Raw genomic sequence first — 26,907 nt, 5'->3', positions numbered from 1 at the left:
CCCGGGAAAACAAAGAAGACCGGGATCCCCTAGAACTCCCGGGAAAATAAAATAAAAACGGCCGGTGAGGATCTTAAAAGACCTCCCGGAGCATGAAGACCAGGGTCCCCAAGATCTCCTGGCAAAAGAAGACCTCAATAAGGTCTTGATAAAAGAAGACCTCACTGAGGTCCTAGCAAAAGAAGACCTCAATGAGGTCTTGACAAAAGAAGACCTCAATGAGGTCTTGACAAAGGAAGACCTCAATAAGGTCTTGACAAAAGAAGACCTCACTGAGGTCCAAGCAAAAGAAGACCTCACTGAGGTCCTAGCAAAGGAAGACCTCAATAAGGTCTTGACAAGAGAAGACCTCAATGAGGTCTTGACAAAGGAAGACCTCAATAAGGTCTTGACAAAAGAAGACCTCACTGAGGTCCTAGCAAAGGAAGACCTCAATAAGGTCTTGACAAGAGAAGACCTCAATGAGGTCTTGACAAGAGAAAACCTCAATGAGGTCTTGACAAAGGAAGACCTCAATAAGGTCTTGACAAAAGAAGACCTCACTGAGGTCCTAGCAAAGGAAGACCTCAATAAGGTCTTGACAAGAGAAGACCTAAATGAGGTCTTGACAAGAGAAGACCTCAATAAGGTCTTGACAAAAGAAGACCTCACTAAGGTCCTAGCAAAGGAAAACCTCAATAAGGTCTTGACAAAAGAAGACCTCACTGAGGTCCTAGCAAGAGAAGACCTCAATGAGGTCTTGACAAAGGAAGACCTCAATAAGGTCTTGACAAAAGAAGACCTCACTGAGGTCCTAGCAAAGGAAGACCTCAATAAGGTCTTGACAAGAGAAGACCTCAATGAGGTCTTGACAAAGGAAGACCTCAATAAGGTCTTGACAAAGGAAGACCTCAATAAGGTCTTGACAAAGGAAGACCTCAATAAGGTCTTGACAAAGGAAGACCTCACTGAGGTCCTAGCAAATGAAGACCTCAATAAGGTCTTGACAAGAGAAGACCTCAATGAGGTCTTGACAAGAGAAGACCTCAATAAGGTCTTGACAAAAGAAGACCTCACTGAGGTCCTAGCAAAAGAAGACCTCAATAAGGTCTTGACAAAAGAAGACCTCACTGAGGCTGAAGACCTCAATGAGGCAGAAGACCTCAATGAGGCAGAAGACCCCAAAGAGGCAGAAGACCTCAATGAGGTAGAAGACCTCACTGAGGCAGAAGACCTCAATGAGGCAGAAGACCTCAAAGAGGCAGAAGACCTCACTGAGGCAGAAGACCTCAATGAGGCAGAAGACCTCAAAGAGGCAGAAGACCTCACCGAGGTAGAAGACCTCACCGGGGTAGAAGACCTCACCGAGGCAGAAGACCTCAATGAGGCAGAAGACCTCAAAAGAGGCAGAAGACCTCAAAGAGGCAGAAGACCTCAATGAGGCAGAAGACCTCACCGAGGCAGAAGACCTCACCGAGGCAGAAGACCTCAATGAGGCAGAAGACCTCAATGAGGCAGAAGACCTCACTGAGGCAGAAGACCTCACTGAGGCAGAAGACCTCACTGAGGCAGAAGACCGACGAAGATCTCAAAGATCTCCCGGAGCAAAAGTAGCCGGAATCCCCAAGATCATCCGGTGCTACAAGCAAAAACAACTCATAAAGAACATAGTTCTGATCTCACATAAAAGATTGGGGCACGGGACCATAAATGAAAAAGCTAAACTCCGACCTCCCAAAGGAGCTCAAGTCATCAGGTAGAGAGACTTTAATCTCACACAACAGCCAAAAGTACCAAAGCATCATGCTGATCTCAAGAAAACGAGCGCAGTACTGGTAAACCCGATAAGACAGACCGAATTAAGGCAAGGCGATTCCTAAGCAAACTGCATACCAAAATACAAAGCCAAACAGAGAATCAGGGGCAATCATGAGAGGCAACGACCTCGAGAATTGACCGCTCACACTAAACCAACTCAGCTGACCTAGAGAAAGGTCCAAGCAACAAAGAGCCCGCAAAACGCTCGAAAGAAGACAGCCCATAAATACTCAGGGGCAAAAAACATACACAAGAGTCCAACGCTCAGGCAAAAATAATAAAAAGGCAAGAAAGGGATACTTTCGACAAGAGCAGTTCTCAGACCACACGGTCATGAATAGAGTTTAAAGATTTATCCCCTCACCAGTCATGGAATAACTGCTGAGGAGATAAAGGGGCAATTGATGATCGCTGGATTTCTTCATCCCGGTCCAAAGGCCAGGCCCATGAAAACAGTCCATGATCCGAAGGCTTCAATATTCCCCTCGAGAGCCAGGTCCAGCCCGCTCAGTCACAGGGCCGGACTCCGCCTAGACTCCTCAATCAAACCGGCCCAAACCTTTCGGCCCAGTAATCAGGCCCTCACCAGGCTCAACTTCAGCCCTACCATTCAACCCAGCCCGGAAAGGGGAAAATGACCAAGATGCCCCGCTGGTAGGTCCTTCCGCATGCGTATCAGAGGAGAATCATACGTATCAGAGGAGAATTAATGGCTGTTACGCCTGGAGCAGGCGCCTGACACATCCGTACATACGGAGCTAGGCGACAGAAGACAGCTAGCATTGTGGCAGAGAGACAGATATATATATCACTGTAGAAGCCACGCAGAGGGGGCTCTCTTCTTCTTCCTTTTCCTTCCTGGACACCATTTTTATTCTTTCTGTAACCCTTGCCTAAATATACTACTCTGAGCCATAAAATCTGACTTGAGCGTCGGAGGGCCTCTGCCGGGGCACACCCGGTAGGCCCCTGACCATTCTTTCTTATTTTACAGGTCCCTTCACCAGGAAGAACATGGAGAGATCCACCAGGGAGCCCAACAAGAAGGGACCCAGAAGAAAACCAGATCTATCATGGACCAGGAAGAGGAAAATATTTATCAGATTTTATTCACATTATAAGTTTCAGGATTTTACTTTCAAAAAAAAAAAAAACGTTTCAGGATTCTACAATTTCATGCTATATTTTGGATATTAAATAAGATTTTAATATTTATTAAATTACAACTAATTAAGGAATGAAGTATGAATAAACAATCCAAACGGCTTAAGAGATTAAAAGTGAATTTTGAGCTAATTTTCACAACAAGAATTTTAGTTATTAATTCATTATAATTATTAAATTTTAATTTATTTTAAAAAAGTTATTAATGTTTAAGATTTTATATGAAATAATCACTCAAATAAAATTTCAGTAAATTATTATTTAAAAAAATTAAATATTAATAATTTTTTAAAAATAAATTAAAATTTATTAATTGAATAAATAAATAATGACTAAAATTTAGTTGAAAATTACCCGTGAATTTTGCGAAAACACACAGAACTCACGGGCCGGGTAATACGGATTCTCCCACCAATCAGCCCATATGCGCAATAAAGGCACAGGGGTTTAGGGACCGTCCTATTACGCTAACACGGACACGGCTTCAACGGGCCTCGGCTCGCTCGGCCAACTTCTAACGTCTTTGACTTCCAGTAGAACCAGGTTCTCGATAAACCCCAAAATCTGCAGCAGCTGTTGCTTTGTGCTCCCGGCAATCCATAATCGCAATTTCTGGTTCCTTCCGCGCCAAACCTTCAATATATCGAATCAGTTCCTTCAACTATAATCCTGTTTGCAAGAAGAGAAGAAGTTAAGCAAAGATCAAGTTAAAAATGGGGGTTGATGATGTGCCTCTGGATGACAAGGCAAAGAGAATGAGAGATCTGCTATCAAGCTTCTACTCTCCAGATCCTGCAACGTCATCCGGCAACTCTTCGAATTTCGATTCTTTAGATGCCATAAACACAACATCCTTCGATGCTGATCAGTACATGAATCTCTTGGTACGCCCCTAATATTCTGATCCCGGTTTAACTGAATTCGATTTAGTGTTCCTTTTGAGGCTTGAAACTCGAAGGATGGGTAATTACAAGTTTGCGTTGGAATTCCAATATACGACGAAGCAGAGAGAGAATTAATAGTTTTGGTGCAGGTGCAAAAGTCAAACTTGGAAGGACTTCTGCAGAAGCACGTTGAAATGGCAGCCGAGATAAAAAATCTTGACACTGATTTGCAAATGTTAGTTTATGAAAATTACAATAAGTTCATCAGTGCTACTGATACGATCAAGAGGTATGGCTTTCCATTCTTTTAAGTTTTTTTTATGAACACTTTTGCGGACAATTTGCATCATTATTGGACACGATTTTGATCTTGTTCTGTTCTACATTGTCAAATTATAACAGAACAAAAACATTAAATTGTACTAGAGTAATTTTGATCAATATGCAGGATGAAAAATAATATCGTGGGCATGGAAGCAAATATGGAGCAGCTCCTTGAGAAAGTACGTGCATGACTTTCATCTCATTTCTTGTTGTGTCTGTGCTCTTGTGGGTGTATGTATGTTAGTGTGTGAAAAAAAATGGCAAGGAATGACATAAACTCCGTCAAGCATTGCAGATAATGTCAGTGCAATCAAGAAGCGATGGTGTAAACACATCTCTTTTTGAAAAGAGGGAACATATAGAGAAATTGCATCACACACGCAACCTTCTTCGTAAAGTTCAGGTACGCAGATTACTGTCATACTTTTAGTGGTTTACTATATGTCAGTAGATACATGCTTTATGTGACCCCCGCAGAAAAAAAAAGCCTGAGGAAATTCTTAACTGAATTTGAATATTCTATTGTGAGGAATTGGCTTTAGAGAATTATAAATCAACATTGTATGCACATGCTGACTTGCAAGCACACAACGCCATGTTGATTGAACTGTGCGCTTGTTTGATAGTCATTAATTATCACTTTCCAGATGTATCTTGACAGTTTATATAGGGTCACATAATTGAATATTTTATACAATTCAAGTTCTAGCGGGAGAAAAATTGCTATATGTATTTTCCAATCCTTGAGTATTGGTTTTTGGCAATATATGAGTCACACATATTTCTTCTTATGTGGAAAAGAGCAGTTCATATACGATCTGCCTGCTAGACTTGGGAAGTGTATTAAATCGGAAGCATATGGTGATGCAGTCAGGTTCTACACTGGAGCAATGCCAATTTTCAAGGTTTCTTATTCTTTACCTGGTCCTCTGATCTGATGTCTGGATCTTGATTCAATGCATTCTTCTACTTGCATCTGGCAGTCATGAATTTCAGAAGTTCTAAATTTTTAGTACTATTTTTATTAGGCATATGGGGATTCATCATTCCAGGACTGTAAGCAAGCATCTGAAGAAGCTATGAGCACAGTTATAAAAATTTTGCAGGTACTATTATTCTTTATACTGAGTAAGTTTGGTCCCAGTCCCGAGCAAATATAAACATATAGATGGGAGATCAGTAATGTTTTTTTTCCTTCATTACTTGTTTTTCTAATGTTTCTTCGGCAATTAAACATTCTGTTTCAAAGTTCTAAATTTATGGTTACTATGCAAAATCTATTGAATATGTTGGCATTTCAGGGAAAGCTTTTTTCAGATACTGAATCCATACAAACAAGGGCTGAGGCTGCAGTGCTTCTTAAGCAGTTGGATTTTCCGGTTTGTACTGTGTTTCCAATCTTTCACTTCTGCTTATCTGTTAGTTGGTCAGCACACCATGAAGAGGGGCTGTGCATTCTGTAGTTTTTGTGCTACGTACATATTGGATTTTCCATATTACCATGTAATTACAGACACTGGCATGCATATGATGATCAATGGTTCTTTCTTTGGACAGGTGGACAGCTTAAAGGCTAAACTATTTGAAAAGTTGGAACAATCTCTTGAGGACCTTCAGCTTAAGACAGAAGAAATAACCAATGTTTTGGAGAACTCTAATGATCCTACAAATCTTGCTACCACAAATGATGTAAGTGGGGGCAATAATTACTACTACTTTGTGTTTTATGATGGCTCTTTAGTTGCAGTACATGTCCACTTGTATGTATGTATGTTTTCTTTGTCTATTTCTCTTTCTAACAACCAACTTTTGTTCTTAACATCCAATCTTAGGCTTCCGTTCATGAGTTTGTGGAGGCTATCCGAGCTTATCGAGTAATATTTCCCAATTCAGAAAAGCAAATAATTAAACTCGCTCAAGATTTGATTACCAAGTAAGTTATGGTCTATTGGAAATTGATTGAACTTAAAATTCATACAATCAGTTTGCTCATGTAACTGATCAGTGCATTTTTTTCTTTAGGCACTTTGAAATTACTCAGCAATACATAAAGGAGCATATTTCTGTTTCAAAGTTTTTGGGTGTTCTTCGTAAGTATGATGAAGTTTTTAACATTTAATCCCTTTGTTAAATTTGGGCCAGGCCTAACTCATCCAAAAGCTAGCTCAAGGGAAGGAATGCATATGGCCCATGTAAGGGGCACACTACCCTTTCCTTAACCGATGTGGGATTCAACACACACCCTCACGCTCAGAATTTTTCTGGCGTGTGACATATTTATAGGAGGCCCAATATTGGATGGGAAGGCTTTGATACCATGTTAAATTTGGATTGGTCAAGCCTAACTCATCCCAAAAGTCAACTCAAAGGGAGGAGTGTCTATGGCCCATATAAGGGACACATTACCCCTTTCCACAACCGGCGTGGGATTCAACACCCTTGATTGACATTCATAACTTTTGCATTACAAGTGCTAGTTACTGCTTTTACTAATTATTCGGTCTGTCTTCTATTATTTTTAGTTATTCATCTTGCCAAAGGTTTCATTCATCTCAAGTCAATTCACTTTTGAACATGCATTTGGTGTTTTTGTTGCCACCACCTGTTGTAAGATATGAACGTAGTTTTCCTTATATTATGCAACTAATACGTGATTCAATTGTTCTTTTATGTGGTGCAATATAGAAACTTCTTTAGCATTGCATTTACACATTGTCCTATGCTGCTTACTTTTGCAAGTGAGTTTTCTTTTCTTATGTGACCTGTAAAACGGAGCGTCTTCACCAAAGATATAGTGGAGAACTTAAGTTCCTGCATCTGGATAGACAACTTTTCTTCATAGGCAATGCTGTTATCATGTAAAACAAATAAAAGTTTAGGTTAGGCCCTACAAGAATGGGTGGTTGCCCTAATTATTGTTATGACGCCTCAAGTATTGTTAAACTTATGTTGTACCTGCAAACTATTGTACTAAGTAAAATATGCTTTATGCCTTCAGTGGTATCATTGATTTAATAAGTTTAACATTCTGTTTTTATTGTTCTGGAAACTTTTCTTCTTAAGCTATAATGATAACTTTTTAGTTTAATAAATGTTACTTGTTAATTCTCTCTCTTTTGGCAGCTTCCCATCTTATTTGTTGAAATGCTTGCCAAATACAGGAATTATATGGAGAGATGTGCTTCTGATGGATGAAGTGCTAAATGAGGCTTTTCTCCCTGATTATTCTTTGGAGGTCGTCCTTCAATTTTTTCATATGCTTGATAACAATATTCATCTGCATTTCATCCCTCTTTCATCTGAAGTGAGAGAATCTATTGTTATGCCCTAGAATGGAACTTGATATATTGATTACTTGTAGTTGGTTTCAGGCTGCCCAGGGGGTTGTCAAGCAGTATGTTGCGAGTACATTTTCTCATCTTCTGCGTGATATCTCAGGTTACTATTACAATTTTAATGAAGTGGTATTTCTGCAGTTACGTATCAGGAGCAAATGGAACTTAATCCAGTGTTTTTTTTTCTTTTTTTCCTTTTTTTGTGTGTGTTGGTACAATTGTTATTGTACAGTAAGGGATAATAGCACCATAGAAGAATCTTGCTATGGAATAACCTCATTGGTTTGGGAATTACATGTGTTTGTTTGACCAAAAAGCCAAGGACAAATCATAATTACTTAAAAAAAAATATATCCTATTATTTTTTTTTAATCATTTGATAGCCTTAATGGTCCAACTTAAATCATGTTCAATATGGTAGATGGCCTTACTGTCAATGTCCAAACGAAAAGGAAGGAGGGAGAGGAAGAGCTTCCATTGCAGGTTGCCCTGGAAACTAGCAAAAATGCAGTGCTTAAAGGAAGCATGGATGTCTTAGTGGTAATATATGATACATGATGAAAGCTGTAATACAGGCATTTTTTATTTTCATTATGTACTAAATTATGTATGCATATGTAAATATCATGCTTTGAAATTTATCTTGTGCGTGTATTTTATGCTTATATTTAGACTTAAGTACTACTTGCTATTTTCATATAACTGTTTGATTGGCTTATTATTCCAGGACCTTCACTATCTTCTTGATGACAACTTAGGCTTTCTTCTAAAATTAAGAGACTCGATTATTGATTGGGTTCAAGAAGGATTTCAAGATTTCTTCAGGGCTCTGGATAAACAGTTCCTCTTGCTTTCTGGAAAAAATAAATCAGCCAGTCAAGAACAAGGTTTGGCAGAGGGAATAGTAGTTGACAAAGTGCTTGCCGGTCTTGTCCTGGTGCTGGCTCAGCTTTCTGTTTTTATTGAACAAACTGTCATCCCAAAAATTACCGAGGCAGGGAACCAAATGATCAATTCATGTCTTCTTTATGGAATATAAATTATAGCGTCCTTCATATTCTCTGGGGCTTGTCTCAAAGTTATGTTCTAAATTCTAATTGCCAGGAAATAGCTACTTCTTTCTCTGGTGGAGGCGTTCGAAGCTTTGAAAATGGGCCTGCATTTGTTCCTGGTGAAATTTGTCGAATCTTTCGGTCAGATGGTGAAAAGTTTCTACACCATGTACGAGTCAAAACCTCTCTAGATTTGATTCTTGAGCTGGAATGCATGTACATCATTATTAATTCTGCAACATTTTTTTAGTATGTTCATCGTGTCTGAATTATGTGCTCCATCATTTTAAAACACACTTTGCACTGATGATGTTATGATTAGGTCTCTCAGCCTGTTTTCAACCATCAGTTAGTGTTGTGTTGTTTATGCAAGCTTTCCATAGGAAGAATATGATATCTGTTTTTCAATTTTCTCCTCTAAGGGGACCCACACCCCCCCCCCCCCCCCCAAAAAAAAAAAAAAAAAGGAAAAAGAATAAAAATAGGTAAATCTTTGTAGGCCTATAAACCTTGTATCTTCCTTTTGATTTTGATATCATTAGAAGGAAGTAACTGTTTCCACAAAGTGCATGCTTTTCTCACTTTTCAATTGACCATGCATGTCTGCATTTTTCTTTTAATTCTTTAGCAATTCTGGTGGCATTCTATTGGTTACATGGGAATTAGTCAAAACTTAATTGCTGTAGTGATATCCTCTGGATCAGTTTGATTCTTTATGTCTGACACTTGACAAGGAAGCTAATTCCATAATTTTGTCCAGTATATAAATATGAAAACTCAGAGAGTATCAGTTCTCCTGAAGAAGAGGTTTAAAGCTCCAAACTGGGTCAAGGTTAGTATATCAGGGCCCACGTTCCATAAATATGAGAGAATACATGAAATGGGAGAATTTGACATGGATAATCTACTATTTTTTAATTTTTACAGCACAAGGAGCCAAGAGAAGTTCACATGTTTGTTGATTTATTTCTTCAAGAGGTATACACATTTTTCTTCCTCCACCGCCCACCCCTGCCTCCATGTTTTTTTCTTGAACTGATTTTCCCCTTTCTGTTATCTGATTTAATACTTTGAGACGAAACTAAGACACCAATTTTGTCTTACAATTATGAAACCATAATGGATGGACAACACATACCTTTATTTTGGGGAAAAAGATGTCTGACTTTATTTTGTCCTTGCCAGTTGGAAGCAATAGGTGCTGAGGTGAAGCAGGTTTTACCTCAAGGAGGTCTTCGTAGGCATCGTCGCTCTGAAAGCAACGGCAGCACCACATCCTCACGCAGCAATCAATTACGAGATGATAGAATGACTCGGACAAATACCCAAAGGGCCAGGAGCCAGCTTCTAGAAACCCACCTTGCAAAATTGTTCAAGCAAAAAGTAGAAATTTTTACAAAAACTGAATTTACACAGGTATTGGACTAACTTTATCAAGAGAGGAATAGCTGATAGAGTAAGGGGATTTACTAAGACAAAATTAGTTTTACAGGGAGTTCAAAGTAGCTCAAAGGCTTCACTAGGTTATATTTCTTGTGGACGAAACAAAATGCTAGCATAACTCTGGCTGAGTTTCTGGATAACAAGTAGTAACCGTAAGAAAGGCAGGGAAAAGAAAAAAAAAAAGGAAAACAGACTATAATAAAATCAGGCTAAATTGCCCCAGGATGCTGCAGCTCCTCTTTGCAGAAAATGACCTCTGCTCACTCCTGATGCTCTCTTCTTCGGTACCCTTTTAAACACAACCCCTTAACCCTAAGTTCTTGATATTCCTGATGCGAATATCGTCTTAGTCTCCTTTGGTGATTCTATGGAGCTTGAGTTCTGGAAGAGGCAACTAGAAGAGCCAAAGCCTTGGAGATTGGCCGAGCTGGGTTCTCTTGTGGCTTGGGTAGAGGCCCATCTTTTTTTTTGAAACATCATCGATCCATGGGCTGGTTTTTGGGTCGAAGTCATTAAAACCTTAGAACCCAACCCATGTGGTGGATTCTTCTCCTTCCTCCCTTTCCGTATCGAAGTCTTCTCTTTTTCCTTCTGCGAATGTAACCTTTGCCTTTCAATCTCTCTTGCCAATTTCATTGTTTTGTACAAATTCGTGGTTTCATGGAATCGCAACCCTAATTGGATATCTGTTAGGAAACCCAGAGATTACTGCAATCCAAAACACGTAGCGAAAAATAAAAATCTTTGTTTTCTTTTTAGGATTTAAATGCTTCGTTTAATTCGAAAGGAATGATAATAGATTAATCTTTTCACTTGACAATAAGAGATAGTTTCGGACTGATGGTGCTGCTTCTGAAATGAACAACCTCAATGGTATCCACGCGAACGTTTCCGTCTGGAGTGCTAACTCTCTCAACGGATTGATAAACTATGTGCTTCCCAATCTTCAATCCAGAAAAACGATTACACCCAAAATCTTTTTTCCTGCAATTTGCAAAAGAGGTTTTATTCGTTTTTCAGTGTTTTTGTTTTCCACACTTCTTTTCGTAAAAGAGTTGTGTTCATAACCAACTATCACAATCTCACAGATACACGAATATCTATGTGATAAGTCCATTTTGAAAAGGAAAACCGAAAAATTCTTTATCTGTAACAGTTACAGATAAACTGCAGATCTTTTAAATATTATTCAAACAGAAAAATCCTTTATCTGTAATAGTTACAGGTAGATTGCAGATATTTTAAATATTATTATCTTATAGTAATAAATAATTAATATTAATAATAATAATAACATTTTTATTATTATTAATTATACTAATGGGTCTTTAGCCCATTAATATGACATAACACATCAACAACGTTTTTTTGTGTGTGATCCAATAGGCTCACATTAATTGGCAATAGGCCCAGTCCTACAAGGCCCGTAAATCATAAGTGGCTTTAGCAAGACATTATGACTAGCCAATTAATATGAGTATCGATAATTCGATAAAACCCAATAAATAGAACATGTATGAATCCCTTTGTCACAAGATACCTAGTTTGAACATAAGTCATGGTTAATGTCAAACTTATAATGTTCAAACTTATGATTTCTTGATCTCTAAGTAGACTGATAAAACCAAATGATATTGATCACACTATCAATTCATTTGAGCACGGCTATGCATTTCTCAGTCTAACTTATCGCGGGGCCCAGAAAATATCTCTCTTAAAGAGAGGGACACATTCTATCTTTGATTGTTCAATATCCTTTACATAATTTTTATTATACTCAATCATAATCTTTATGATTATCCTATTAAAAATAATATTCGGTTATGTCAAAACATAACAGTCCTTGTGTTGGAAACTATGACAATCTCAAGTTAAAGGATTGAGACATAACTACTTTGAGATTCACTTATGACAATAACTCATGTAGTGATCTCAATGCGAGTCCATTCAATACTTTGTTTTCTAACAAGTATCCATGATTATTGAATTATATCAGTATATATGTAATCATCTCATGATTATCAATCAATAATCATACTAGTCATATTTTATTATTATCACCATAATAATAAGTAATCAGGGATGTTAATCATTATTATGTAAAATATAAACAAATAATAATGATAATAAAACTTTTTTTATTAATAATCAAAATGACATACAAAAAGGTGCAAGATAATGGCCCAGGGCAAATACACTAACAATATCTTCTCTCAAACCGTCCAAGAAAAATCTCAAACACTACTTGTCAGAAACATCTGGTACCAATGATGCTCGGGCGATGAACTCATCAACTTATTTTGAAATTGCCCCCATTTGCTTAAGTGCCACCGAGTGCTCATAATGGTTCTTTGAAATATCATCAGTGTACCTCTACATAAGTTCTTTTAAGAGATTCCATGATAGTTGTGGGTTTCTTTGTCTCAACCATCTAAGCCAATGCAAAGGGGCTCCCTCCATGCTAACGAGGGCGAGACAAATTTTTAGCTCCTCTGGAGTGCACTGTATTTCAAAATACTGTTTTGTTCGATCGATCCAATAGGGTCTGTCCCGTCAAAGGTGGGTATTTGAATCTTCTTAGCCGTAGAAGTAGATTCCTCGACCAATAATGGCTTCCTAGTATTTTAATCATTGATGCCTCGGCTGCAACATTCTGAGTAGGAGTTTGAATTGAGGAGTCCCCTTTCTCTCTAATAGTCTTCCCCTTTAACATTGAAGCTATCATATCTTATCTTCCAACCTATTAAGTCGATATTCCTGTTCAGCATGCATCTGCTCTCGACCCAAGCGGATAGCCGCAACAACTTCTTCCAATCCTGTAAGCCCCCTCTCTACCTAGTCTACTCTTTCTTCCATTTTTGTTTTCGTCCTGTGTGGGTATCCGGCAGGTCGGACCAATTTGATAGACTAAGGGGATTTACTAAAACAGAAAATTAGTTTTATAGGGAGTTTAAAGTAGGTCAAAGGCTTCACTCAGATTATATTTCTTGTGAACGGAACAAAATACTAGCATTAACTCTGGTTGAGTTTTTGGATAACAAGTAGTAACTGTAAGAAAGGTAAGAAAAAGAAAAAAAAAAGAAAAGAAAACACACTATAAGAAGATCAGGCTAAATCGCCCCAGGATACCATGGCTCCTCTCTGCAGAAAATGCCCTTTGCTCACTCCTGATACTCTCTTCTTCGATACTCTCATTATCCCCTTCCTCTTCCTTTTATGCTGGAAATGGAATCTTTCTCGTTAATACCTCCAGGCCATGTGTCCCCACTCTCCTTAATTTCAGTAACGGTTATTCCCTTCTGCTACTCCAATATTCTCTTCCCTTTGCCTTGTCCTTTAGGCCTTCTAGAATAGACCTTAAAGACCTGGTAATATTTTTACTCTGCCCCTCCCTATCAATAGCTCCCACTGGTGATGAATTAACATGGACTATCTGCTTGTGATTTGCAGGAATCTGTGGTAACCACTATCGTAAAATTTTGCCTTAAAAGTTTGCTAGAATTTGTCAGACTTCAGACTTTCAACCGGAGTGGGTTTCAGCAAAATCAGTTAGACATTCAGTTCCTAAGGGCTCCTCTAAAGGAAACAGTTGAAGATGAAGCAGCCATCGACTTTTTGCTTGATGAGGTAATAAAGCAAGAGCCAGATTTAAGATTTTTTTGGCATTGTCCTAGAAGTACCATCAAAAGATTTTATATGTTCTTCTATTTATATTGAAATGCAAGGGGAGGGAGGGAAGGAAGGAAGAGGGTTTGGGGTTGATTTTCCATTCTTTTATGCGCTCATTTCTTTTTCTAGAGGCAAAAGCTTAAGATGTTCATGGCTAGTTTTGACATTTTTTGGCCAAAAATGACCGACATGTGTTTGTTTGTGGAACAGGTAATTGTTGGTACTTCAGAACGTTGTCTTGACCCAATTCTTCTGGAGCCTCCTATCTTGGACAAACTAATACAAGCAAAGTTGGCCAAGAAGAGGGAAGAGAACGCAATTACTCCATAATTAGGGAGGCAAAAGTCAGACTACATTGTTTTTTCATCAAGAAGTGTCAAATGAATATCTGACTGAAATGATTGAAGAAGTTTCACTAGCATCCACGGGGCATACGTTGCATGCTAAGATGATCTAATTCAATCAAGAGGTATATGTTGCCTAAAACCTGAATGCATAGCCCGGGAAAGTTGTTTTGCTTTTGTTTCAAGCCTGCGGTTTGACTGGTAGTAGCCTCTAGTTCGCATTTGCAAACCTGCATCCGAGAAGTCCATGTTCTTGAAAGTTTTTCCTTTGAGGGAGCCTCACTAGTTTCCAGTGCATGTACGTGTGGCGTGGTGCGGCAATGACTGAAGCTTCCATTCCCTGTAGCACCATTTAGGATCGGGAAGCATATACGCTATTTATTAGACGTTCTTTCTTTTGTTTTTTTTGGGTGGGGGGTGGGGGTGGGGGAGAGGGTGTGTTCTGGTAATTTGAGTCCAGGAGGATAGTGCAAAATTAAAATTTGTTTTTCTCCACATTATGAACTTCTTTGCCATTTTTGCTTTTTTTTTTTTTTTTTTTACAGGCCAATTGATTGAAAATATTTATTTTATAATTAGTTTTTTTATTATATGTAACTTCTATGACAGATAGAGCTTCAATGAAGCGGGAGGAGGAAAGATTTTTCGGTTAAATATTTTATTATTTTATTTTATTTTAATTCCTTAAATTTTTGTCATATAAAATCTAGATAATTTTATAAATTATTCGACTAATAGTAGCTAAATTCGAGATGAACTTTAATAACTTGAAATCAATTCAAATTAAAATAGTAATAAAATTAGATTTACATAATCAATTGCACAAAAATATACATAAATGACTTTATCAAATCAGCCGTGCCCCAAGATACGACTCTCGTTATTTTTATTTTTATTTTTATTTATGTAAAAAAAATAAGTTCATTGCATTAAATAACTTTTTATTTAAAAAATTTTCAAATTTCAACTTCTAAAATTTAATCCCATATTAAAAAAAAAACTTACAAAAATACTTCAGTTACATTTATTAATTAAAACTAAAATTTTTAAATTTATAAATTCAGACTTCATAAAATCATTCCCACACATATAATGTTGCCTATATTTAAGATTTTAAATTTTAAAATTGTAATGATGATATATTTTTATTTTATTTTATTTGTTTATCATTTTATAGGTGTATATCAACTAATTTAAAAATAATACAAGTCACTAGTTTTGTCTTTTGACTGGAGTTCTGCCTATTATCTTGTTGTGCGTTAAATGTGAGTTTTTTTTTTTTTAAATATATATATAAAACACTGTATAAGACAATTTTGAAAATTCAAACTAAAATATTTATCTTTTATTGAATATAAAATATATTAGTTACTACTAAAATTATTGACTGATATTTAAATAAAATTACAGATGAATGAAAAATTATATCATTAAATAATTTATATTATAATTTTGAAATAATAAAATATAGTAATAAAAAAGTAAATTACATTATAAAATTAAAATAAAATAAAAATAATCCATCCAAATGGATTCAAACGAACACTCAGGATACTGGCAAAAAACCAAACGGCTACGCTTTTTGTATATAAGTTGTCCCGTCCTCGATTTTCCCGCCAAAAGCCTCATTTTCTCTCATCAACTGGCGCCAAACGCAACCATCTCATCCTCTTCCTCTCTCTCGCTCTCTCTCACTCTTTCTGTGCAGTCCTTGTCGCTGAACGATGAAGGACTTCGACTTCAATGCAGACAAAGGTAAGATCTCCCTTCTTCTTCTTCCTTATTCTTTATCACTCCAATATGCCTAATTTTGCTTTCTTTTTGCCCTAGTTCTGGCAAAGGATTTTCTCTCCAACTTCGCAGATGCAAACGGCGAAGCCAAATACATGAATGTTCTCGTAAGCTACCTCAATTTTGTTTTTCTTTAAAATTTCCCCATTTAGTGTCCAAATTTTAACACGCATGAAACACGTCTTACTTCAATTTCTTAATAATTGCAAATCGGTCCTAATTGTTATTTTTCTTTCTCCAGCAAGATGTTGCAAATCATAGGAGTCGTGCGGTCCAGATCGATCTCGAGGATCTTCTTAATGTGAAGCATCCGATATCATTATAATGTCAATGCCAGTTCCCCATTCGGGTTTTGACTTGGAAATCTAGAACCCTAATTACAGGTGTTGACGTTTTGCAGTATAAGGACTTGGATGAAGAGTTCTTTAGACGGGTTACCAAGAGTACCCGTAGATATATTTGAATTTTTGCCGCTGCAATTGATGACGTCATGTCGGAGCCCACCGAGCCCTTTCCAGATTATGATCATGACATATTAATGACGCAAAGATCTGAGGATGCGACTGAGAATTCTGAAGGTTCTGATCCGCAGCAGAAGATGCCTGCTGAAATCAAGCGTTACTAGTGAGTTTCTCCAGTTAAAAACTAATTTACTTGAAATGCTGCTGATATGTGCTAGGCTTAGTTGTCCAGTGATGGAAGTGTTTGATGTGCAGCTGATTGTTGGATTTTCTTAATATAAGCATATCTTGATTTTCTAGTGTTTGTGCTAAAAGATTGGACAGCTCTAGTGTTTTACACTGTCATTCCCAAATCCCACTGCTTAATTTGCTAAATGCTGAATGTGGTAAGAGGTGCACATTTTTTTGTTTTTATATCAATTTATAATAGTTAATCCTGACTATTCTGAGGATTGATAAATTATTCTAGCATGAACTTTTGCCAGCTCAGATACTCGGATCACCTCTTGACATCTTTACTAGATATTGGTATTTGCGTGAAATCATCGCAAATACAATTTATTATTCTGTTTTTAATTTCTGATGAATGTCTGCTTCATATACTGTATAGTGCTGAATACAATGTGCTGTACTTGATATACTAGACTTAGTTTGCTGTATGCTCATTCTCCCATGGTCCAGTGTAGTTTATATCAAAGCAACTTCAAAAGGACGGCCATTTACTACTAGAGAGGTTAAAGCTTCATATATTTGCCAGCTTGTAAGGATATCTGGTATTGTGACCTGGTGTTCAGATGTTAAGCCACTAATGCAGGTAGCTGTGTGTACATGCGAAGACTGTGGTTTTGAAATTTACCAGGCAATGAGTACTAACCATCTAGACATATACTGAAACTGGTATTAGATGTACTGGCCAATATGTTCTTAGCAGGAAGCTAGTAAAGATACTCTTTCATCTTATTGCCGAATGAGTCTGACTTGAATCCATTAACGATCTGGTTCTAATTCACTTTACACCTACCATTTCCCACCATTTGAGATTGATATTGTGATTTTGAAATTTCTTTGGCAACCTTTAAGTTATTACTGTTGGTTAATGTTTTCCTTGTGCATCAAACATGAAGTAACTGCTAGAGTGTTCATGCTGTTGTTTGAGTGCCCAAGTAAACTCTATAGAACAAATAAAACAAATTGAAACCTTATTCTTCAACTCAGAGCATCAAAATTTCTCAAGTTTCAGGAGGTAATTTCTATAATCTGGTTTTCAGTTGTAAATAATACCAAAAGCAAGCAACAGTCTATGTGTTTGGTTTTGTAATGTAAAACTGGTTCAATGCAGGCCAAGATTCTAGAGTTGGCAGAGCATGTTCCAAAAGGTCATATACCAAGGTCAATGACTGTTCATTTTAGAGGAGAACACACGAGAAAGGTTTGTGATTTTATGAATTTTGCAGAGATATCAGCAAGTTAAGAAAATGCATTAGAGCTCAGCAGGTTTTCTTACTGTGTCTTGAGTTATAATCTAAAGCACCCAACTGTATCTTGATGGATACCTTAAAATGGCATAGCAGAGCCAATTTCTATATCCCTTCCTTAGATGAATGCTCAACTGCCTTAAGCCTGTCTTGTTCAGAATTACCAATCAAAGAAAGAGAAGAGAAGGGAAGTAATATGTTAATTGCGTAACTGATGTGAAGAAAGCTTCTTGAATTCATCCTAAAGCTTAAGTGGGCTTTGGCACCTCGCATGTGTTATTGAAACATTAGTTTGTACCTTGCTCCTTTTCTTTTTCCCGGTAGCTCCAGGTGATGTAGTTGAATTATCAGGGATCTTTCTCCCAATTCCTTATACTGGTTTCAGGGATCTTCGTGCTGGCTCAGTTGCTGATACATACTTGGAGGCCATGTCTGTTACTCATTTCAAGAAGAAATATGAAGAGTAAGCAAGTTACTGATCCTCCATTACCACAAGGCACTAATGGTAACTGCAATTTTCCAAATTACTTGTGCTCACCCATTTTGCCAATATCAAATTAATATTTCTTGTTTCTGTTTTTTCCTCTCTTTTAATTACTGAACTTAGAAAGTTAATTCTTTTTCAATAACTTGATGCCTTTTATTCCAAAAATAAAACCATTTTCCATGAAGATAATCATAATGGTGTAGATTACCACTTATTCCTTGCAGTTAGAGAACTCTTAAAGAATGATGATTTAAAGAAAAATGGATGCTTGTTAGACACTTTTGGTCATGATAATATAGGGACATTGTTTTACATGGGTATGTGCAAATATCATGCATGATTGAAACTTATTAATACTTGTCAATCTGGTTGCTAACCTCTGGAAATTGTCAGTCTGGAACGGATAAGTTTATTACTTTATGTACTAGCATATGCTATTTTTCTTTTTAACTACTAGTTACACCGGCGGATTCAGCATGGGGGCAATTGCCTCCGCTGCCTCCTTAAAATCTTTTACATATGATTAAAATATTTTAGCATGGCCCCTATAAAATTTATCAATTTTGCCCCCATAGTTCATTACATTTTTCAATTTTGTCCACATAATTCATTTAATTAAATTGTTTATTTGTTGTACTTAGATTAAAATTACTTTAATTTTAGTTAAAATACTACTCAGATTTAGGAAATGTATATAATTACTGCTAAATTAAATTAACCTATTCATTATAATATATATATTTTTTATTTTCAATCTTACTGATAACATTTTGCATAAAAAATATATATATATATATATACTGACTAAATTTTCTGAATTCGCCCCTGACTAGTTATATGGAGAATAAATGTTTTATGCAAGAAATTGTCTCCACTGACTTGCTATGATTAACTTTTGAGGAGATATCTTCATCTTTGGCAATTTAGCAAGCATCACTTAAATAAGACAAACTAGCCTTTCGGAGACATACTCAGTTGTGCATTATAATAGGTATGAACTCAGAGGAGATTAGGAAGAGCACATTGCACATCTTGCTGAGGACGGCGATATTTATAATAAGTTGGTGCGATCATTAGCACCTGAAATTTATATGTGAAGATATTAAAAGAGCATTATTCCTCCTTGTGGGTGCTCCTCATCAGAAGCTGAAGAATGGCATGAAGGTAATGCACATATTACTGCTTGATGTTCTTATGCTTGTTGGCTGATGAACTTGTGCTTATCGTTTTTCCAAGTTATTAAAGTCAAATCAGATTTGTTTTCTAATCTGCTCTGGGATTAGTTGGTTTCTAGGCTTGTCTATTGGCTTGTGCTCCAGGAAGAGGAGTGCCTTATTCAATTTATTGGTAGGCATTCTTTTTATAAGTCCATCCCTTTTTCTCTCAAATGTTGTTCGAAAAGGAGGATACCTTATCCATTGTTTTGTGAATATTCATACTCTCCCCTACAAATAAAGGTTATTTTCTTATGGAAAAAAGTTATAGCGAAAGAGTTGTTTCCCAGCGTCATCTGCTTTATTCTTGAAGAACACAGCTAGGAACAAAATGACCTCATCTTTTTTCTCTTTTTTGCTGGGGGATGGATAGATTTTCACCTATCACCAGCTCAGCTTTGGGATGAGCAGATAAAAAGTAGTTTTTGCTGATTCAAAGATCTCTCTTTTTTCTTCTTTTAATGGATGAGGATTCTATAGCACATGTTTATGATTGTGACAATGCTATGTTTTCTGTGTTGTATTTATTTTTGGTCAATTGACTTTAAAAAGCCAAACCTTTACGTGTTTTGGCGATTTAATCCCAATGTTTCAACTTTGGCACATTAGTCCAAAATTGAAATTTTTGTAAACATTTTATCCTGATTTGAAATTCTATATGGAGGGAGTGTGTTATTGCTGACTTGGCATGACATGTGGCATTTTTAAATATTAAAAGTAGGTCCCGTTTTGACACAAGCCATTATTACTTCTTAACCATAGTGCATTTTAGTAATTTCCATTTCTCACCATTATAGAACCCTAAATTGAAACATCCTATTGGTAATTTCTATTTTGTTAACAGCCACCAGCAAAACCCTTCATCCATTCCTGATACCACTACCACCCTTCACCCTTTTCTTTATTGTCCTTCTCCTCTTGTTTATCAAGACTCTCAGAAGCATCCAAAACTCAAGGCTATATTGTCTATTATATGATGATAATCAATGGAGAAAAGAAAAGAAAAGGAAGCATATAGGTTCATAGGAGATGTGTTGGTGCTGAGCGAGCAACACTCTTTGTCTTGATCTTCCACACTGTTTTCTGCTTTGGATATGCTCTCCTTCTCTTTTCCTTATATCATTTGTACAAACAGCAACAAAAAAACTCTCTTTTTTATTATGAGAATCAAATATCAGAGTGTCACTGACTTGTTTTCTAAGAATGGTAAGGATGCTGATTTGTAATGTAGCAAGAACAATGGAAACAACGAATTGTCAATTAGCTGCTACAGCAAAGAAGAAAACCCATAAGAGCAATTCAAGGGAAAGGAAAGATGGTGAGGAAGAAATTAAGAAGCATGGGAAATGGAAATTACCAATGTGCCCAATGGTTAAGAAGTAACCATTGCTTATGTGTTAAAACGTGACCTACTTTTAATATTTAAAAATCTACATGTCATGCTAAGTTAGCAATGACACACTCCCCAAATAGGATTTCAAATTAGGATAAATATTTGCAAAAGTTTCAATTTTTGACTAATTTGTCAAAATCAAAACGTTAGGATTAAATCGCCAAACCGCGCAAGTGTTTGGCTTTTTAAGATTAATGGGCCTTTATTTTTTTATGACGGAGTTAAAACTAAAGGTAATTACAGATTAGAGGAGATCTACATTTGTGCTTGATGGGTGATCCTGGGGTTGCCAAAGGTCAGCTTCTGAAGCACATAATAAATGTAGCACCTAGGGGGGGGGTGTATACTACTGGCAGAGGAAGCAGTGGAGTTGGTCTAACTGCTGCTGTTCAGAAAGATCCGGTTACAAATGAGATGGTCCTAGAAGGAGGAGCTTTGGTGAGATTTATTCTACTTTCTATTGTCCAACTGTTTAACTTTCTTCGGTGAATGATGGTTACTACTAGATGAATGAGATGGCAGAAAAATGTGGATTCATCTCGTGCAGGCTGCAAAATGATGTACAGCCAAGCTTATCTATTATATTAGCCTTGTTCCAATGATATGCTTTCATATCGTTTAGTTTTCTGATTTTCGGTTTATATTTAATAGTTATTAACTTGTTATCAGGATGTTTTGGATTCAAATTAAGAATTTTAATTCTGTTTCAGGTTCTAGCTGATATGGGCATATGTGCTATTGATGAGTTTGACAAGATGGATGAATCTGATCGTACAGCAATTCATGAAGTCATGGAGCAGCAGTCTGCATTGCCAAAGCTGGGATCACCACATCTCTGAATGCAAGAACTGCTGTTCTTGCTGCTGCTAATCCATCCTGGTACTACTTTACCGATATTATCATTTGTGACTTCATATGATGAGAGCATGTTACTTTTGCTGCTTGTGGACTGCTCTCTAATACATGGCTTTTTTTTTTCTTTTTCTCTTTCCTTTTCTTTTATCATCTTAAAATGAATGTTTATTCCTCCGATTTTTTTCCATGAGTGGTTTAAATGTTAAACACTGTATTGACTATAGAGATCAAATAATTTTTGTAGGGGAAGACACGATCAGAGGAGAAGTCCTGCTGAAAACATCAATCTACCTCCCGCTCTTCTATCAAGATTTGATCTCCTATGGTTGATCCTCAATTCGGCAGATATGGATTGTAATACCCGGCTAGATTCCGGCATCGGAATCCCTACCTTCCGGCGGAATCTCCGTTGGAATCTGGAATTTCTGAAGATGCCAGAGTCTTCTAGAGGGGTAAAATGTGTTTCTAAAATGTTTTCACATGATTTTATGGTTTTTTAAATGGAAAAGAAATGGAGTTTTGAAAAGAAAAGGTCAAGGAGGAAGGACCCAGGTTCGGCCGCCGAACCTCAAGTTCGGCCGCCGAACATGGGGCTGCTTCGGGAGTGCTTTAGGCCTCCGAAGGTTTTGAGGGAAGAAACCAGGTTCGGCCGCCAAACCTCAAGTTCGGCCGCCGAACATGGGATAGTTTAGGAGGCACTTTAGGCTGCCGAAGGTGGTGAAGTTGCGGAAGCAGCTTAGGCCGCCGAAGATGGTTGACCGGCCACCTATAAAAGGCCCTCAGACCGAAAATGGGCGAGTTTTCTCCCCATTCTCGAGCTCAGGTGTGTTCATGCCCTCCTTTGGCTGATTTCATGTCTTTTCTTCAATCTCCTACGGTTTTTATAAGTTTTATGGTTGTCTTGAAGAGTTTTAAAGCTTAAATCGAAGTTTTGGAGCTTGGAGATCTTTGGAGCTTGGATTCTTCATATCTTCAAGTTAGGATCGTACCAACCCTTGATCTTCAAGAGGTAAGTGTAGATCCTTGCTTTCCTTTATGTTTCATAAAATTTTAAGTAAGTTTAAAGAAGTTTTAATGCTTATATGAGGGTAGATGTGCATGTTAAGGTTATGTGGGTTTTATGCTCAATGTTGGTTTTTATGATGTTATGTTGGGGGTTTAAGTTAGTTTATGCCCCTATATGCATGTGGGAGTGTGTTTGCATGTTTGGGAGAGAGCATGTGAGGTTTTGGGTGGTTTGGAGGTTGGTTTTGCTTGTGACGGATTCGGACCTGCTGTTCGGAGGGAACCAGGTTCGGCCGCCGAAGGTATGTTCGGCTGCCGAACCTGCATGGAAGGCAGCTTTGGCCGCCTAACGTGCCCCCAAAGGCCAGGACTTTCGGATCTGGAGAGAGGCTTCGGCCGCCGAACCTGCCGCCGAAGGTGCCAGACTTTCGGCACTTTCGGCTCTGGAAGGACTTTCGGCCGCCGAAAGTGCCCCCGAACCTGCATGGCTTTCGGCTTTGGAAGGGACATTCGGCCGCCGAAAGTGCCGCCGAAAGTGCCCTGTCCAGCCCTTTCATGGTTGTCTTCTATGCATGTTTTGAGGATGTTTGAGGGGGTTTTTGGGGAGTTGTTTATGAGTTGTTTAGAGTGTGGTTGGCACCTCATTCGAGTCCACCTGTGTAGAATCGGACCCGAGGAACCGAGGAGGCCAGCAGTGTTAGCTGTTGTAGAGTCAGTCCAGCGTCTGCCAGAGGTGAGTAGAACTAACTTAAATGTTTTAAGCATGTTTCACGCATCATGAATACCATGTATATGTAGTAGGTTGCTTGCATTAGAAATCACGAATGTGCTGCATTGCATAATTTGCTGTTGATGTGGATGGACCAAGGCGACCCCAATAGCCCTAGCTATGATATGATAATGAAGTCCTGAGGAGCCCCACCGAGGGCCGGGCATAATGAAGTCCTGAGGAGCCTGAAGGGCCGGGCAATAATGAAGTCCTGAGGAGCCCGAAGGGCCGGGCACCATGTTATGTTACAGAAGTCCTGAGAAGCTCCTTTGAGGGCCGGGCACAGACAGAGGGAGTTTTGGTGGTCATGTCCATCCGTGATGTGAAATGTTTGTGCTGTGACGCATTCCATGATAGCATATGATTTATTATTGTTTTCCATGTTCCGCTCACTGAGCTTTTTAGCTCACCCCTTTCCCCTAACCCCCAGGTTTGCAGGTCAGAGGTAGTTCAGGAAGACGTCAAGGGTAATGTCATGTTTAGGTAATAGAGTAGTATTTTAGTGTGGACATGTAATGTAAATTGATATAATGTATTGTAAGATAATGTGATGTAATGTAACGTAAAGTAGAGTTATGTTTATGGATTAGTATTGTGTTTGGTCCTAAGGTCTGGTTAATCCCTTTTTGTACATGATGTATGAAATGTTTTAATGTTGAGTTGTGTGTGAACCAAACTTGTGGCATGTGATGTTTACCACGCTAAAGTATTTGATGAGGACTCTAGTGGAGGTCTTATGCTTATGATTATGATGCATGCACCGGTTAGGTTTTAGTTCATCGGATGTGATCCAAGCTTGATGTATGTTATGTTGACTCAGCTAGAGCATTTGTTGAGGGCTCTAGTATGGGGTTCTTTTATGTTTCCATTTATGAAGCATACAGTTCAAGCTCGGTATATACATCAGATGTTTAAAGTTTTTATGTTAATGTTTTGATCATGTATGGGATTTGACCAGGTGACAGGATGTATGTTAGGTTTGCTACGGGTCCCGGCGGCCTTAAGCCGATCTGGATCCTAGCGCCGGTAGCGGTCCCGTTTCCGGGTCGTTACATGGATAGTGATCTTGTAATGGCTAGGCATGTTGTTTATGTGCATCAGAATATCCTGCTCTTGATTTCACTCCACTTGAACCATCTATTCTTAGGTAAATACCAACATTTCCACTAAAAAGTCAATATTCAATATAGATGATTCAGATCTTTCTGTTTACTTTTATTTTCCATTCCTTGGATCATTATGTATAGGATGCTTATTAGTTAATCAAGCCATGTACAATGTCATTTACTTTTTATTGCTACTGCTTGTATATACAAATGTATGTGCATTTCAAAGCTTCATCAACTTCTGTGAATTTCCACTGTTACATCATGCATGATTAATAAGGGAGTCTTTTGCATTGGTACTGGTAGTATGGCTCCCTTAATTTTATACAATTTTTCTCGTTTTTATTCTTTTTTCAGCAAGTGTGAAAGTTTGGAAGAACTTATTGCAGTAAAATTAACTGCTTTCTAAATGCCTCAAAATTGATTGCTTTGTGATGCAATGCTTTGTTAGAGCATATATTTCAGCAGCTAGGAGACTGTCGCCTCATGTCCCCAAGGAGCTGGAGGAGTATATTGCTACTGCATATTCCAGTATTCGACAAGAAGAAGCTAAATCAAATGCCCCACATTCCTACACAACAGTTAGAACTCTTCTTAGCATTCTCTCATATCAGCTGTGAGTCACAATCTTCATTCATTTTCTTATTAATAGACTCTAGTCCTGGGCTGAAATGGGGCAGGTAAGACAACCAGTTCAGTCCAGGTAAGTCGAGGGTATGGCTGTTGATGATTACAGACCTGGATTGTAGTTGCTCTCAATCCCTCTATGTTCTAGTCAAATAAAGCATAAGAAAAACAATAGGTTCAGATTTTTATGCTGCCAAATGAATCAGACATAAGGTGCCAGTTTCCAGTTAAAGATACTAACTATATAAATTCTTAATGGATCTGTGATTTTGAGTTTAGCGAGACTACAATTGAAATTGATTTCATTGACAGGCTTTAGCAAGCCTACGGTTTTCAGAAACTGTGGCTCAGAGTCATATGGATGAAGCACTAAGATTAATGCAGATGTCAAAGTTCTCTTAGCTGGACTGTGGTCCACAATTGTGGATTTAGAAATGCTTGTATCCGGATGTAAAATCCAGTTGGGAATGAAATAAGATATATAACACACACACACATACACATGCATATAATATATATATGTATATCTCCATGCACAAGTATGTTGGGCAAGCCCCTTTTTCTCACATGTAAGTCGTACGCATCTTGTAAGCCATTTGGTGGTCCTGCTGTCAAATTTGAGATTCTTATTTTTATCGATTATTCTGAGTCCACTTTAAGCTTGAGCTTCTTCTACTTCTGCTCGAAATTTACAATTTTGTCACTGAGAAGCTTGAAATGCTTGTTTGTGAGCAGCACAACAGGGGTACAGTGAAGCTCAGTTGAAAGAATGTTTAGAGGAATATGCAGCCTTGAATGTGTCGCAGATACATCCCCACACTTTTGATATCCGGTTTATTGATGCTTGAGTTTTGGGGATTATTCAGCATTCAAAAGACTGAGAAGGGCATGGATTGTTAATGATATTATTAGTGTAGAATTGAGCATTGCTAACAGCTGGCAGTGGTATAGATTGGAATTTTGGAACTGTATTTCTTCATTTGCTAACTTAACAAAAAGGATTGCACCTTGTATGGAATTATATTTCTTCATTTTCCCCCAAACGTCTTACCAAATAGCTATTCATGTTTTGTGGTCTGTTGGATAAATATTTTACAGAAGTGTCCAAGGGTCATCATTGAGTTTATAACGAAATGGGATAAACGAGTACTTGTAGCGTTCTGCTGTTGATAACAATAAAATAAATTTTGGCGGAGGAATTGAGGTTCTCAAATACGCAGTCGACCTTTATGGAGGTGAGGTGAGATGAATGGGTGGGCCAAGCCAAGTTATGGTTGGCAGGTGAGGTGAATGAACATTTGCTAATGACTGGGTTCAACTGAGAATGAACACCTCTCTTCAATGTTCTAAACCTGATTTAAGTTGTAAATTTCTTAGTTATCCGAGAGACGACCAAGAAATTAGTTCTATTATTTGGATTTGAGTGTTGCCGCAAATTTATTTTTTCTCTTAAAAGAAGTATAATATTCGGAAGGAGATTGCAATTTTGAGAATATTAAAATTGCAATAGAAAAAAGTGGATGAATGTAATACTTTTGAATAAATGAATGAACTAAAATAAAATGAAGTAGAGAAAACAATTTAATACTTTTTTAATCAATTGTATTTTTTTCAGGTAAATTTTTCATTATATTTTAATTTATTATTTACAAGAAGTATATACTTTAATACTGAAAGGAATATAAAATTTTATTCATATCAACTCTTAAATA

The 26,907-nt window shown here is 37.5% G+C and overlaps 1 protein-coding gene and 1 pseudogene across 3 annotated transcripts; both read left to right on the top strand.

Annotated features, from left to right (window-relative positions):
- Positions 1–3,423: 3,423 nt before the first annotated feature.
- Positions 3,424–14,692, top strand: LOC110613228 (vacuolar protein sorting-associated protein 51 homolog). Of its 3 annotated transcripts, XM_021754254.2 has the most exons (20): positions 3,425–3,845; positions 3,995–4,134; positions 4,294–4,348; positions 4,465–4,572; positions 4,976–5,074; positions 5,198–5,275; positions 5,471–5,548; positions 5,727–5,858; positions 6,002–6,102; positions 6,192–6,259; positions 7,331–7,404; positions 7,541–7,607; positions 7,926–8,044; positions 8,232–8,498; positions 8,609–8,725; positions 9,317–9,388; positions 9,484–9,534; positions 9,742–9,972; positions 13,450–13,626; positions 13,879–14,692. In XM_021754254.2, exons 1-20 carry the CDS (start codon positions 3,675–3,677, stop codon positions 13,996–13,998), a joined length of 2,325 nt encoding a protein of 774 aa, XP_021609946.1. In that variant the 5' UTR covers positions 3,425–3,674; the 3' UTR covers positions 13,999–14,692. The 3 variants fall into 3 exon arrangements, with proteins under 3 accessions (XP_043817972.1, XP_021609952.1, XP_021609946.1); XM_043962037.1 differs by lacking the exon at positions 9,742–9,972 and having other exon boundaries at positions 3,424–3,845; XM_021754260.2 differs by lacking the exons at positions 13,450–13,626; positions 13,879–14,692 and adding an exon at positions 10,049–10,711 and having other exon boundaries at positions 3,424–3,845.
- Positions 14,693–15,557: 865 nt separating this feature from the next.
- On the top strand, positions 15,558–26,258 carry LOC110613217 (annotated as a pseudogene).
- Positions 26,259–26,907: the final 649 nt, after the last annotated feature.

Source organism: Manihot esculenta, chromosome 1 (assembly GCF_001659605.2).
Source record: "Manihot esculenta cultivar AM560-2 chromosome 1, M.esculenta_v8, whole genome shotgun sequence".
Classification (NCBI taxonomy): domain Eukaryota; kingdom Viridiplantae; phylum Streptophyta; class Magnoliopsida; order Malpighiales; family Euphorbiaceae; genus Manihot; species Manihot esculenta.
This window is presented reverse-complemented; position numbering and strand designations above follow the sequence as displayed.

Coding starts and splice junctions, on each gene's coding strand:
- LOC110613228 (XM_021754254.2), top strand. CDS start 3,675: ATGGGGGTTGATGATGTGCCTCTGGATGACAAGGCAAAGAGAATGAGA. Junction 4,573..4,975: donor ACCTTCTTCGTAAAGTTCAG/GTACGCAGATTA, acceptor GGAAAAGAGCAG/TTCATATACGATCTGCCTGC. Junction 8,726..9,316: donor GTGAAAAGTTTCTACACCAT/GTACGAGTCAAA, acceptor AATTTTGTCCAG/TATATAAATATGAAAACTCA.